Consider the following 13,382-nt stretch of genomic DNA (forward strand, 5'->3'; position numbering starts at 1 on the left):
AACTTCTATCACAAACATCTGCAGGACTGTACCAAGATGGGAGGGTGTTATGAGAGAGTGGCACGAATGAAGTACACGGGCAGCCTTTCTTGTCTCTCCACTCCTGACTGCACGTTGTTGACCTCCTTTCTTCTTTCCTTAGTGACTTTGAAGCTGTGCAGTGAGTCTGGTTAGTTCATTGCTCTGTCAAGGTTAGTTTCAAATGAGGAAAGGCAGGACCATCCCTTTTGATGGTGACATGGTTCAGATCAGTTTAAACTGTTGGCGAACCTGCCTAAATAGTAATGAATTGGTTCTTGAAGGTAAATTAATATTTGAGCTTCAGGAATTACTGTGTTGAGTCCAGCATCCCAAATACTACTGAGTGGAAAAAATTCAGTTTTTTTTCGCAGTTTTGGGGGGGTTGTTGTTGTTTGGTAGCTGTTGAACAAACCCACACTTTAAAAGTAGAAACTTAAAAATTTAATGGTAAGCATGGATCTGGTTCTAGTTATGTGCATTATGACATCCTGCATACACATTTCTTTCCCTTCCTTATTTTTATTTGTCTGGGCTTAGAATGTATGGGCAGCCAGAGAGAATTCACGTATTTTGACTTTACAGAGAAAGAGAAGCTAATTTATTCAGAATGAAACAATTTTATATTCATTCACAGCAGTATACCGCTACAGTGAACGTTCTGACTAAGAGACTAAAGGCATGCCTAGAAAACCTCAGGCAAGGTTACATAATAAAATGAAGGTCTCCAGAGATATGCAACTGTGAACTATGAGAGAGTACTGAAAAGAACAGGACTTGACATTTTGTAAAATATAAACCCATTTCTGTAGTTCAAATTCACAAAATACACATTTTGAAGTACACATGGCTGTCATCTGTTTAATTTCTGAATATGTTGCTGCAATTCCAGTTACAAAACGTAACCAAGTCATTACTGAGCTACAGAAAGTAAGGCTTTTCCTAATTTTTGTGAAGTGGCAGAGGTATGCAACATAACAAATGAAATGTTTCCCATCATGAATCTAAATATAAATGGATTGAACATAAAATGTTTCTTGGCTGTTTGCTTTTCCCTGATGGGTATAGCATACTCACTTGAGGTGAGTGAATGATGATCCTTTACCTAACTAGAAAAAGGCCTTACTAATATTTGAATGAGCAAATAACTTCACTTTTTTGTGAAATAATATAATTTGATCATGTCATAGTATATTCTGTTGAAAATGTATATTAGCCTCACTCTCAAGAGCAGCAACAATAGCAGTTTTAGGAATGCTTTTGATGTCTACTACAAGTTGACTAGTGCTTTCTCTTTTCTTGTTGAAAAGTTTCCTAGAAACTGACTCTCTCATCAAGTTGCTGTACTGGTGATGCAAAATGCATGCCGCCCTAAAGAATTTGTCAGAAGTTTGCTAGTACCTGACTTCCTTCCTGTAAAGGAAAAAGTTCAGCCTGTTGCCTGTGACACCGATAAATTAGCCATGATCTTGAAGAATGGGCAAATTAAGGCATTTCTTCTGCATCCATATAACTTGTTTTCTCTTCTTTCTGGATAGTATTTTAAATGTGTTCATCTTCCAGGGCCCTTCAGAATTCTACTAGTTCTCATTGTTGCTTTTTATTTTTTTTTTTCTCCTTAAATACACCTTGCTTTCTCCTTAGTCTGGCAGATTTTTCTGTATTACAGCATTTTTAAACCTCCCAGTATTTGCTAAGCTTCAATTTATCTACTAGTCATACTCTTTAGGTATATTTAGGTTTTGGAAAGCTTGAATATCTAATGTATGAAAAGTTTATTGTTCACTGCTCTTTTCTTAACTACTGTGCTATCCTGGAGTCCTGTGATCTGGTGTGAAAGGACTGTTTTAACTGAGGAACTTCTTTATGTTGCTCCCTAATTGAATTAATATGAGCAGGCAGAGCTTTTTCCTTCCCTTCCAAAGAGGTAAGTTAGGAAATAATTGCAATGATGGGATTTCAAACTGCAGGAGAAATGCTTTCACAGAACTTGTCTTCAGTATAATACTACTTATTATTGCCTTCCACTCAACCCTGTTCTGCTCCACTACCACACCCAGCCCCCTTAAAAAAAAAAAAAAAAAAAAAAAAAAAAAACCACCACCACCAACTAGTAGAAAGTTTATGGCAGTATCCTTGAGCTTTCAGAGAATTAAAACTGCCTCTGCTTAGGAGAATTTAAATTTTGGACTCCTGTGTCTTCTGAGCAATTTGGCAAAGTCACTTTAGAGTCCTCAGAAATACTAATTGGTGTAAATTCATGCCTGTGAAAATTAAGGTGGCTTGCTCTTGCCTTGTGTGGGGGTGGGAAGAGAGGTGATCTCTGTTGTTAAGATATTTCTGCAGTAATTACGGACGAATCTTACTGTCTTTGGCCTTAACACTGTTATGCCCGTAATCAAAGTAATTCATTCATCTTAATGTTAGACATAGCATATGCAATTGCTTGGTATTTTTAAATACATCTTGTACACCTTACAGAGTATTTAAACAACAGTATTGGAACCAGCATAAAATTGTATTCCAAAGTACTGGTAAAATGGAAAAATGAAAAGCTTTAACTCTATTGGCTTCAGTTAAACTGTGTTTTACACTAGATGAGCATCTGAAAGAACTTTGCTCAAAATATTCTATTTCACTTGAGGGTTGAGGAAAACTACAGCTGAAGAGCCCAAATGCAAAATGTGCATTTGGGCTCTTCATTTTGCTTGCTCAGGAGCACTAGCTTTCAGAAGAATGAAATTTTTGGCCATGGATTTCCATTTTGTGCAACTTTACCAGGTTGCTTTGCACTGAAGAGATTTGTGACCGCATATATTAAAAAAAAAAAAAAACTTTTTTTTTTTTCCTGAAGAGAAGTTGTGCTAACCCATCAAAGAGAAAAATGAACACCAGAGTCTTTTGATTTCCCCACCCCCCTGCCCTTGGTCCTTCAGGCTTAATTATTATCTGGCTGTACCTTATATACAGCTAATTATCTGACTATCTAACTCTCACCAACCAGAAGCTGCTGCCATACAATGTCTTTCTGACTTGAGTATCTCTCATTTTCATTGTTACACACTTTTTTTGTTGTAAGTTCCCCCAAAGCAAGTTACTTTCCAGTTAACAGCCTCTCCTAGAGGAAGAAAACCTGTAAATGTTACAGCCCAGTGCTGCTTGTTTTTCTTTCAAATGAAGCTCTTCTAGAAGAAAAGATCCAGTCAATAAGTGTTTTTGTCAGTATGCTAATTTCAGTTGAAACTAAGCATTCAAGCAGCACAGTTTTTTGCAGAGTGGAGAGAATTCTGCAGTTTTACTGTGATAACTGAATTAAGGTTTATTCTTCACGTCTAATTCTGTCTTCTGCTACCTGTGCAATTCTAATATGGGGCGGGGGAGAAAGTTGTATAGAAGATAATGGGGTTATTCAGAGCAAGTGAAGATGTTACTTAGCTCGCAGATATTACTGATGGTCTGGGGACAGGAAGGACACAACTTAACCTCTAGATTGTGTTTGCAGGATTCTCCTTAGCAAATTCAATTTGGAAACTGGTAATAAGTATAGAATTCTGTAAATGCATTGTCCTGTTATGTGAAACTCCCATTGACAGTCTAGAAGTCACACTTACAGAGAAGTAGTCAAATGGAGAGTTTTATTCTCACTTTCAAAGGCTTTCTTTTAGCCTTTCTCTAAAGTTGCATTAACTTGGCCACCAGTGGTTACTTTGAGGACAACATTACTTTGTTTTGTAGTAGAGGCTTATTTGTATCTCTGAAAAGAGAGACGAATCTTTGAACTGTAGTAATTATCTGTCTAACTTTGTCTCTTAAGCATTCATTTTATTTAGGTAATGTTTTATCCCTTACAGGGAAGAGCACACCGTGACCAGCAGCTTGTGTTACTCAAGGAGCATCTAGAAAAATATTACAGGAGCCGTAATCGGAAATGGATTGTTTTATTTCCGGAGGGTGGCTTTCTTAGGAAAAGGAGGGAAACAAGCCAGGCATTTGCCAAGAAAAACAATTTGCCATTTCTTAAACATGTCACCCTTCCGAGACTTGGGGCAACACAAGTAATTCTGAAAACACTTGTAGCTCAGCAAGAAAATGGAACTCTAGCAGGTGGAGACGCTGTGATAAAAGGTAAAGATCACTTAACTCTTACGGATAAAAAGCAAATTGAATGTTCAAGATTTATGAGTTATTAAGCAAAACCTTTGTCAGTCTTGAGTTGAAGAGGTCTCTTTAAATGCCAGAGTACACCCGTAACACTATCATATTTATATAAATGTTTTCATATTTAATTTCATTTCTGCTAATTTTATTTCTGATGTCGTGAGACAAAAAATAAGAACCTTTAATTTAAGTTGGTCCACAGTGTGGCTGCATGAGTGCTTGTTTCAGCAAAAATGATGGGTAGAGCAGATACTGGAATGAGTAGCTGGAATGGACAGAAGGGTGGGGTTGCTCCTTTCAGCAAGATTGATGGTCTGTGCTGTTTTATGATACAATGGAACTACAATAAAAGTATTTCTGGGATATGCAGACTACTTTCAAGTTTCTGTTCCTGGCTTTAAAAATTTCTTTGCATCCAGTACTGTGCAGGCTCCGTTCTTCTCAAAATATTTCCTCCTGAGTTCAAGTTTTTCTTTGTCTGTTCTCTACAGATTTTGACGACTGTCCCCTCTGTTGCTGTGAGTTAAACCATCATTGATGTCTGTAGATTTGAAGGATTGTTTTGGATCTCTTTTAAGTTAAAAGAGTTATGAAGGAACAAGAATATTCCTCCTGCATTATTAGTTTGGAACACCTGTGGTGTAGGGGAAAGTAGAGCTCTGGGATAGAAATATTGCCTGTAGCTATGGGAGCTGGTGCTTTTAGTCTCAGTTTTTGAAATTAACTTCTTGGCACTTTTATACAATGGGGTTAGATCTTGTTTGATTTAGTTGTGGATTTCTGTTACTTATTATAGAAACAAAGGATTGGGGGGTTGTGTTGCATTTTTCTTATTGACAGGTGGTRCTGGGATTTTCATACCAAAATTTGTCTAAATCAGAATCACAGAATGGTTGAGGCTGGAAGGGACCTCTGGAGATCATCTAGTCTAACCTCCCCCTGTTCAAGCAGACTCACCTAGAGCATGTTGCCCAGGACTGTGTCCAGATGGCTTTTGAATATCTCCAAGCATGGAGACTCCAAGAACTCTCTGGGCAACCCATTTCAGTGCTCTGTCACCCTCACAGTAAAGAGGTTTTTCCTCATGTTCAAACGAACTTCCTGTGTTTCAGTTTGTGCCCATTGCCTTTTGTCCTATCGCTGGGCACCACTGAGAAGTGTCTGTCCCCATCCTCCTCACACCCTCCCTTCAGATATTTGTATACATTGATAAGATCCCCCCCTGCTCAGTCTTCTCTTCTGCAGGCTGAAAAGTCCCAGCTCTCTCAGCCTTTCCTCGTAGGAGAGATGCTCCAGTCCCTTCATCATCTTAGTAGCCCTTCACTGGACTCACTTCAGTAGCTCCCTGTCTCTCTTGTCCAGGGGAGCCCAGCACCGGACCCAGCACTCCAGATGTGGCCTCACCAGGGCTGAGTAGAGGGGGAGGACACCTCCCTCGACCTGCTGGCAATACTCTGCCTAATGCAGCCCAGGATACCATTGGCCTTCTTGGCCGCAAGGGCACATTGCTGGCTCATGGTCAACTTGTTGTCCACCAGGAGCCCCAGGTCCTCTGCAGAGCTGCTTTCCAGCAGGTTGGTCCCCAGCCTGTCCTGGTGCCTCCTAATAAAGCCACATACATGGATGGCTTTGGGTTTTTTGTCTGCAGTGAAGTTCAAGCTTTGGGATTAGCAGGAAGCCTTGTACAGAAATTGCTTCCGGATTTCTAGTTTTTAAGTTATTCTTGTCAGCATAGGAAATGAGTAGACATGTTCATCACATACGAGAGGAGGGAAGTTTTTAAATGCATCAGAATATTTCCTTTCAGGCTACATCCAGAATAGAAATAGACTCTAGAAAGTCCTTGTTGTCTAAGAAGATCTTGAGGGGGGGGGAGGGAAAGAAAAAGAAACAAAATGCCCAATCTTTAAGTTATTTATTTATTAAGGATAAGTTTGTCAAGTTACTTATTTATTAAGGATAAGTTTGTCTTGCCGCTGTTCCATTTATGCTTCCTAAAGGCACAAAGGTATAAAAAATAAATTATAGGCCTTTTAGTTCTGGAAGGGAACCGAAAACACTTACCAAAATACAAGTTTTATTCTTTTGTACTCTTAGATTGCTAGCAAGTTCACTGAACATCAAGCCTGCCTTTTCTGCCTTTTTTTTTTTTTTTGTGAGTTTTTTTGTGTGTGTGTGTGTGTATGTGGGTTTTTTTGAGTAACATATTTCAGGCTGTTGAGAAATGAGCATCTGATACTAGAAGACTTAGTTGATCGATTTAAAAAAAAAAAAAGGGGGGGGGAATAGACTGAAGGGTAATGAAATTGTATCTGTCCATCCTACTTAAAAGATAGAAGTGGAAAGATAACTGAAGAAAAACAGGAACGAAAGAAATGTTTATTTTAACCATCATTTTTTCAGAGTAAAAGAGTAGTGGATGTGAAAACATAATAAAAGGGATGAACAAGAGAAGTATAACTAAATTTTATATGCCAGGAAGAATAATATTTGACGTATTTGAAGCTGAGTTATTTTAAGTTCTCTCTTCCCTTAAGCTCACAGAAACTTTCTGCCACGATGAAATTTCCCCTTCAGAGATGTATGAGGGTTAGTTCTTGACCTGTGTCATGTGTAGAAGACTCTTGCTCTAATCTTCTGCCTTCCTAATGCTTTCACTTCACTCTTGCCTCTGCAGGAAAAGAATTTTTTGAGGAATGTGTTTGTTCAGTGGAATGCAATAAAACTTTATAAGGTTATATTTTAAAGTTAGACATCTTAACAAATTAGTCATCTTTGCTTTGTGTATGCTAGAACTGGGTGTAATATATACAGTAATGGTTACATCAGTGTCTTGCACAGAGGTTGTGTATAAACTTTTTGTGCTTCTAGTTAGTGTTCCATTGCTTGAAAAGTGGCATTTTTGTCAGTAGCATAGCACGCAAAGTCCTTGGTTCAGCTGAAACCTGCTTCTTGCGCTCTGTTCTGCTCCTGTTGTTCTGTCAGCCTGGTCTGCCAAGCCGCTCCGCTTGCTATAATAAACTTTCCTCTCTGTTACTTATCATTCTCCCAATCTTTGTTACCTCCAAGCTTTATTGATAATGTTTAGAGTTCTCCTCTTCCCTCCCCCTGCCCTGATTGCAGGTAAATTGGTTTGTACATTAAGATTAGGGCCAAGAAATAATTTCTCCTTCTCATCAAAAATTATATCCGCTTTGTGTTGAGTTTTCTTGCTAGCTATGTTATGATGGTTCCTGATACACAGTTGCTGTGTTCTTGAGAGCTATCATTTAGCTAATGGTTAATTTATTTTAAATAATCCTTATAGATTTTTGTACCATTCTGCTTTCTTACTGGAATCATGTATAATATTGGGCCAAAAAATGGAAAAGAGGACAAAAGCAACCATAACATAAAAGATAGTTCATTCTTAATATAATGTTGTAGTGTGCTCTGGTTTGACACAAACCCTGTTGCAGAGTAGTTGTTTCATCATGTGTAACCCTTCCCCCCCCCCCCCAGCCCAATAGCTTGATTTGTGCATCGAATATCCCTGGAGTTATAACCTTCAAATAATACTTTAAGAACTGTACAACAGCTATATACTACATAAACTGTCTTTCTCCCTTTATAAGGTTTCTAATTTGATTTCGCTTATCTCTTTGTTAGGGAGGGGTTTATGCTGTGAAGTGCAAGGTTCAAAAATTTCATTAGCCTTAATTATGATTATTAATATTCTTAATATACAGTCCCCTTTTCAGTTTATTCTTGCACAAGTTGTGAATCTCCCACAGTTTATTATCTAACTCTTCCCATGGAGTGTGACAGGAAGAACAGAAGTTCCTGGGCTAGACAGTCAGGACTATTTGGTATTTTTGTATGTAAAATGATCACTTCTTTATCAGTTGCTTTTCTAAGGCAAGCAGTCTCTATCTCATTACTTTCTTCTTCCTATGAGTTTTCTGAGCCCTTTGCCATATATCTTCAGCTGTATTTAAAGTCCCAAATTTGAACCCTCATCTGTGTGAAATTTAACCTACTGCTGGTAAATACTGAACTAAATGACTGAAACAAAAGACAATGCACTGAAGTGTTGTCCCTCCCTTAAGAGGTGGTACAAGAGTTATTTCTGGTGTTTGAGGAAAGCCTCGCTCTGGAGAGATGTGCTGTGCCCCCAGAAGTGCTGCTGTTGGTGCCTTCGTTCCAGGAGAGGGTTTTAGTGTGGAGCAGAAATACAGACAGCATAAAAATACTTGCTGTATATCCATCAGCCCCATGACCCTGGGGGAATCAATGTATTTAACAGAACACTCAGTCTCTGATGCGGCTGCAAATACAATGTTTCTTCAATTAATAAGAATCAATCTTGTAAGTTTTGAAACTAGCAAAATGTTCTGGCAAAAATCAAACTTGTTTTGCCTTTTTTGTTGAGACGTGCCTAGATTCAGTGCTTATGAAAGAACAGCTGGCAGTTCAGAGGGGGGTTGGAGCAATCCCTCACTGAAGATACAGATTCTGAGTAGAAAAGAAAACCCAACCAACGGTGAACCTGCAGCGATTTTTGTCCGATAACAAGCTTCTGTGAACTTGGTTATAGCTGTATTGAAATGCTATCTTATTGCTTTCAAGTGTGGCATGGTACGTTCAGTTATTTCTGTTGCTTTATTTCTTAGAGAAATTCAGTTTTCCCTTTTGCAAAGCTGGACACAGACTCCATAATTTTTTTAATCAATTTTTTTTAGTTCATTGTTTTGTGAGGGTGTTGGGTTTTTTTTAGTTTGTTTGTTTGTTTGCTTTAATCCTGGAAAAGGGACTGCTTATTTTGTTCCCAGTGAATTGTGATTTGGTACRGTGAGATCTTGGCATGATCAGTAAGATGTTCAGTCTGAAAGCTAATCTTTGGGGAAGGAGTTAAAATTAAATTCGGTGGTCCAGCTGACCATGTGAATACAAGTACAAGACAAGGGAGATGGCAAGAACGCATGCTGCGTGGGAGGAGGTAATAGCCCCTTTTGGCTGCATTTAGGATGACGCAAGCTGTTCAAGAAACCACACATGAATAGTATTAAATGTTTTCAAGTGGAAGCTGCAGCCCTGAGGTTCACTCTTGGCTGGTATATTCTTTTCTATTCAAAATGTGATGGAGTGGTAGCACACCATCCAGAGCTTGGCAGGAGGCAAGGTTTTCTGTTTAAAACAGTCCTTTATGATTCACTCTTTTTCTGAGTGGTAATCACTGATCATCTGCTGGCGGGTTTGAAAATTTGAGCCCCTAGTCAGATCCACATTATAGCATTGGTTGAGGATAATTCCAGGGAAGAAGAGAAGCTTTGAACCCCGATAAATCTGTGGTAGTAAGTGGTCAAGTGTCTGCTGTGGGAGGATTACAGATGATGATGGAGCACTGAATATTTTGAAGAATCTCAGTCCCAACTACATATGAAGTGATTTATTACCACTGAATGCATAATTAAAGCAAAAATAAGGAGTAGTTATGAAAACTTGCCTCTGCTGGTGATTTTAAAAAAGCAAATTAGGAGTCTTTAATTTTTACTCTGGTTTTTGTCTAGGTCAGAAAAATACCATTTCATGTGATTGTTCAGTCTTGTCTTCATATGTGTCTTGCCTTAGCACTCACAAGGAAGGTATGTACCTTTCATGCTAAGGCACATGATTACTGCATGATTTGGATACAGCTGTGTAGGAGAGATCCCTGCAGGCCTATTTTGAACATTTATCTACTAATTAAAGAGAATCAGGATTGTTAACATTTTGAGGCACTTTGAGAAATTAAAATCATCTACCTGTGCTGGAAGTGGCAAGCAGACCGACACCTCGGAGGAAAAACTAGCCCTTAGAGAGATCAGCCTGAAACTTGGTCTCTGCCGTTGTTTCTTCTGATGAAGTTGCTGGCAGTCCCTGCTACTTGGATCCTTCAGCAGCTGCGCGAAATGGAGAAGGAGAAAGTCTTTAAAAGAAAGTAGAAAGTTCAAAAAAAGGCTTGGCTGCCAGATGCATCTCTGGCTGTGTTGGCTAGGCCAAACTTGGCAAGAGGCGTTCTTGAACGAGTGCTCTCAACACCCTTTCTTCTGCTACAAATGCCAAGGCCTGAGAGTCATACCAAATTATAACTGATGCGGCAATCTTTCTGTTCTGGATTTCTGATAGTGTGCTCCATTAGAAAATTGTTTGTTCTTGTTCAAAGTTCTGTTGAGGCGGAAGGCAGCACCGTCGGAGAAGCTGAGGTCCTATCCTTCTTTTTTTGTGTGGTCCCCAGTTGTCTGTTTCTTTCTCGGTTTCAGAATCCGTTAGAGCTTTGTGACTTCGGAAAACAACAACAACAAAAATTGCACATGGGCAGAGCACAGCACAGTATAACCAAAAAAAAAAAAGGACAGTGAGCTGTAAGATTTTTTCCCTCAGCTTTTTCTTTCTGGCAGAAACAAAAAGTTTAGCTGAAGATGCAATGTTTTTTCCCAACTGGGTGTCCTTCTGTAGGATACATATTTTAAAATGCAGTCAAGTTGTATTACTTATTTGGTCAATCCTAATTTTATTAACGTTTGTGTGAATAAAACCTCACACTAGAATACTTTTAATACAGTATTAGCCTTTGGAAGGTGCTTTACAAAGAGGCTGTTGCCTTTGCAGGTTTCTGCTGCTGACTTGGTGGTAGGAAACATCTTTCTGGCTCGTCATATTTTTTCAGATAGTATGTGCTATCTGTACTTTTATGATTGGAGTGCAGTTTTTGTTTCCCAAGTACTGTTCATATACCTAAAATTATCATTTCCAATTTAATTTTCTGAAAATCCTCGGTGACTTGGGGTTTTTTGGCAGTGTGAGATCTTGGATGATTATATAAGGCTTATTTTAAACCAGAGTATGCAGAAATATGTCTGTGATTGTGCTGTGATAGTGTGTCTTTGTAACAGTGTGTGGAGGTAGCTACTGCAAGAAGGAGGACTACAGTAGTCTTTCTGTAGTGAAGTTTGAACCATCGTACACTGAAAAATCTGTTTGAAGTACTAGCTAAATATTTAATAAATGATTTAGAAACATTTTACAGTAGATAAAAGGATAATGTGCCCATATTTGTCTGGCACTTTTTAATTACAATTAATGATCCTTGTTGCTTTCTCACTTGGACAATTTACTTGTCTTTATTACTCATTCTCACTTTACATCTGGGAAAATAATAAATTGAATGGCTTTGTTCCTAAATCCATTTCTAAATGAATACTTTTGTGGATATACTATTACTTTCATATTAGCTTTTCTCTAATCTAAAACATTGCTACTTTTAAAATGAAGGGCTCTACAGTTGGTGCTTTTCTTGAGAGCCTTGACAAGCACTCTGGCATAACGCTGGCAGGCCTGGAGCTCTTCACAGCACCTCGTGTTCTCGTTTCACGTGCCTGTCAGGGCTTTGAAATGCCATATTTCGAGAAGGTGACGCTGTGGATATTTCAGCTTGGCCTGCGTAGTTTGCACTTTGTCACATTCTGGCATAGTACATTGCATACTACTACTGAATTAAACAAGTAAATATTATGAAGTGCTGTCTAGCCATATTCAGGTAGTTTATTTGCATTTGTAATGAAGGTGCAACCTCACATTGTTGAGCAGACACTCTGCAGATATTTTAGTTGTTTGCTAAAATAATTCATGGATATATGCAATAATGTTGCTGTAATTGTCTTCTCCCATTTCAAAACGAAAGACAGGTAGAAACTCGTGTGTCAGTCTGTGCCTGTTTGGATATATTCTAGTTAGTGTTAATAACTTCGGACTTTTAGAATGTGCCTGAGACTCTGCGCAAGATTCATGTGTGCCGGAGCTCCTCTGTAAAGTTCAAGCGCTGATATGGGGTGAGACCAAGTGTCCGTCTACCCCAGCATCCTCTCTGTGACTCTTAAGTGGATACCGAAGGAAAAGTGTGAACAGAACAAAGGTACATAGTATTTCTCCCCAGAACTGTCCTGCTGGCTGCTTTCAGTGTGGCAGATTTCCCGAACCTGCTGGGGTTTCTGCCTGGCAGTAACCCTCCACAGGTTTTCCTCCATATACTTGTCCAGCTGCCTCCTGAACCCAGCTCTCAGCATCCTTTGGCAAGGGGTTCCCCACGGTTTTATTGCCCTCTCCATGGAGAAGCATCTCCCCCTGTTTGTTTTGCGTGTTTCTCTGGGCTACGTTTTCAGCGCCTCTAGTTCTTGTATTGAAGAGGATGGTGAATGGTCTATCTCTGTCCGTTCTTTTTATGCCAGCTGTGATCTTTGTCAGCCTCTATCACATTTCATTCTTGGCTGTTAGTTCCAGGCTTGAGGAGCCTTGTACTTTGTACTAAGACCTGACACCTCTTGCACGCTCTTACCAACAGGTGGCTGTTTTTAATAGTCAACTTTTTAAATACTTTAAGTTATTGCTGGGTATGATGTAAACGTGTGCTGTTACTATACTAGTCCAAATATAATGTGACCTCAGATAGGAGGCAACTCCAGTTCCCACAGATCAGAAATAAAACTGAGAAACTAAACTCCAAGTGCCATCTGGCAATGCGCCTCCTTCTTGGCCTGCTTGCCAGATATGCCACTCTCCCTCTTTGCAAGCCTGTGGATCGAAGACCTGCCACATAGGTTGAGTAAGACCAGATGGAGGTCATGTCTAGGTTGATATCTGCCCTTGACTATTGTTGGTAGTGGCCTTCATTCAGGTTTAGATTTCTCTCTCCTGGATTTTAAATTTTGATAGCAAATGTTTTCACCTGCTTTGACCTTTTTTCAGCTTCTGAATCCGCTGAACAGCATGTGAATATGTTGTACTGGCATCAGTCTTTCTGGGGCCTTGTGGATAGACTCTCCCTTCTTTCTGTTGCAAAAACTGATCATCTTTTCCTATTGCTTGCTTGCTTGTCTTTAATACATGAAGTGACTTTTTCCCCCCCTCTTTATCTTATATCTCAGACTTTTAAGAACCTTTACTGAATGTGGTTTTTTTCCCCCTTTTCCCCCTTCCCCCCCTAATCCAAGTGCACTGTATGAAATAAATCACCCTTATCCACCTGCCCTACCCCAGTGTTGAGGCTAGCGGCCAAAGGGATCTGCATGGCTGTTGTTCCATTAGCGAGCTACAAGTAGGCACTGAGAGCTCTTACAAAGGCCCACCTGTACCTGTACTTAAAGCACAGACTGAAAAAGCTAGATTTTTATTTTCCACGTTTTACTTTA

The 13,382-nt window shown here is 39.3% G+C and overlaps 1 protein-coding gene across 2 annotated transcripts in view; it reads left to right on the forward strand.

Moving 5' to 3' along the window:
• The window catches only part of LPGAT1 (lysophosphatidylglycerol acyltransferase 1), a 67,810-nt gene that overhangs the window by 33,027 nt on the left and 21,401 nt on the right, over window positions 1–13,382 (forward strand). For both annotated transcript variants that reach the window (XM_026072354.1, XM_026072355.1), the window contains exon 4: window positions 3,870–4,143. In XM_026072354.1, the coding sequence (XP_025928139.1) occupies window positions 3,870–4,143 (274 nt within the window). The remainder of the gene's footprint in view (window positions 1–3,869; window positions 4,144–13,382) is intronic.

The sequence above is a fragment of the Apteryx rowi genome, unplaced genomic scaffold (assembly GCF_003343035.1).
Source record: "Apteryx rowi isolate R43461 unplaced genomic scaffold, aptRow1 scaffold_34, whole genome shotgun sequence".
NCBI classification, from domain to species: Eukaryota; Metazoa; Chordata; class Aves; order Apterygiformes; family Apterygidae; genus Apteryx; species Apteryx rowi.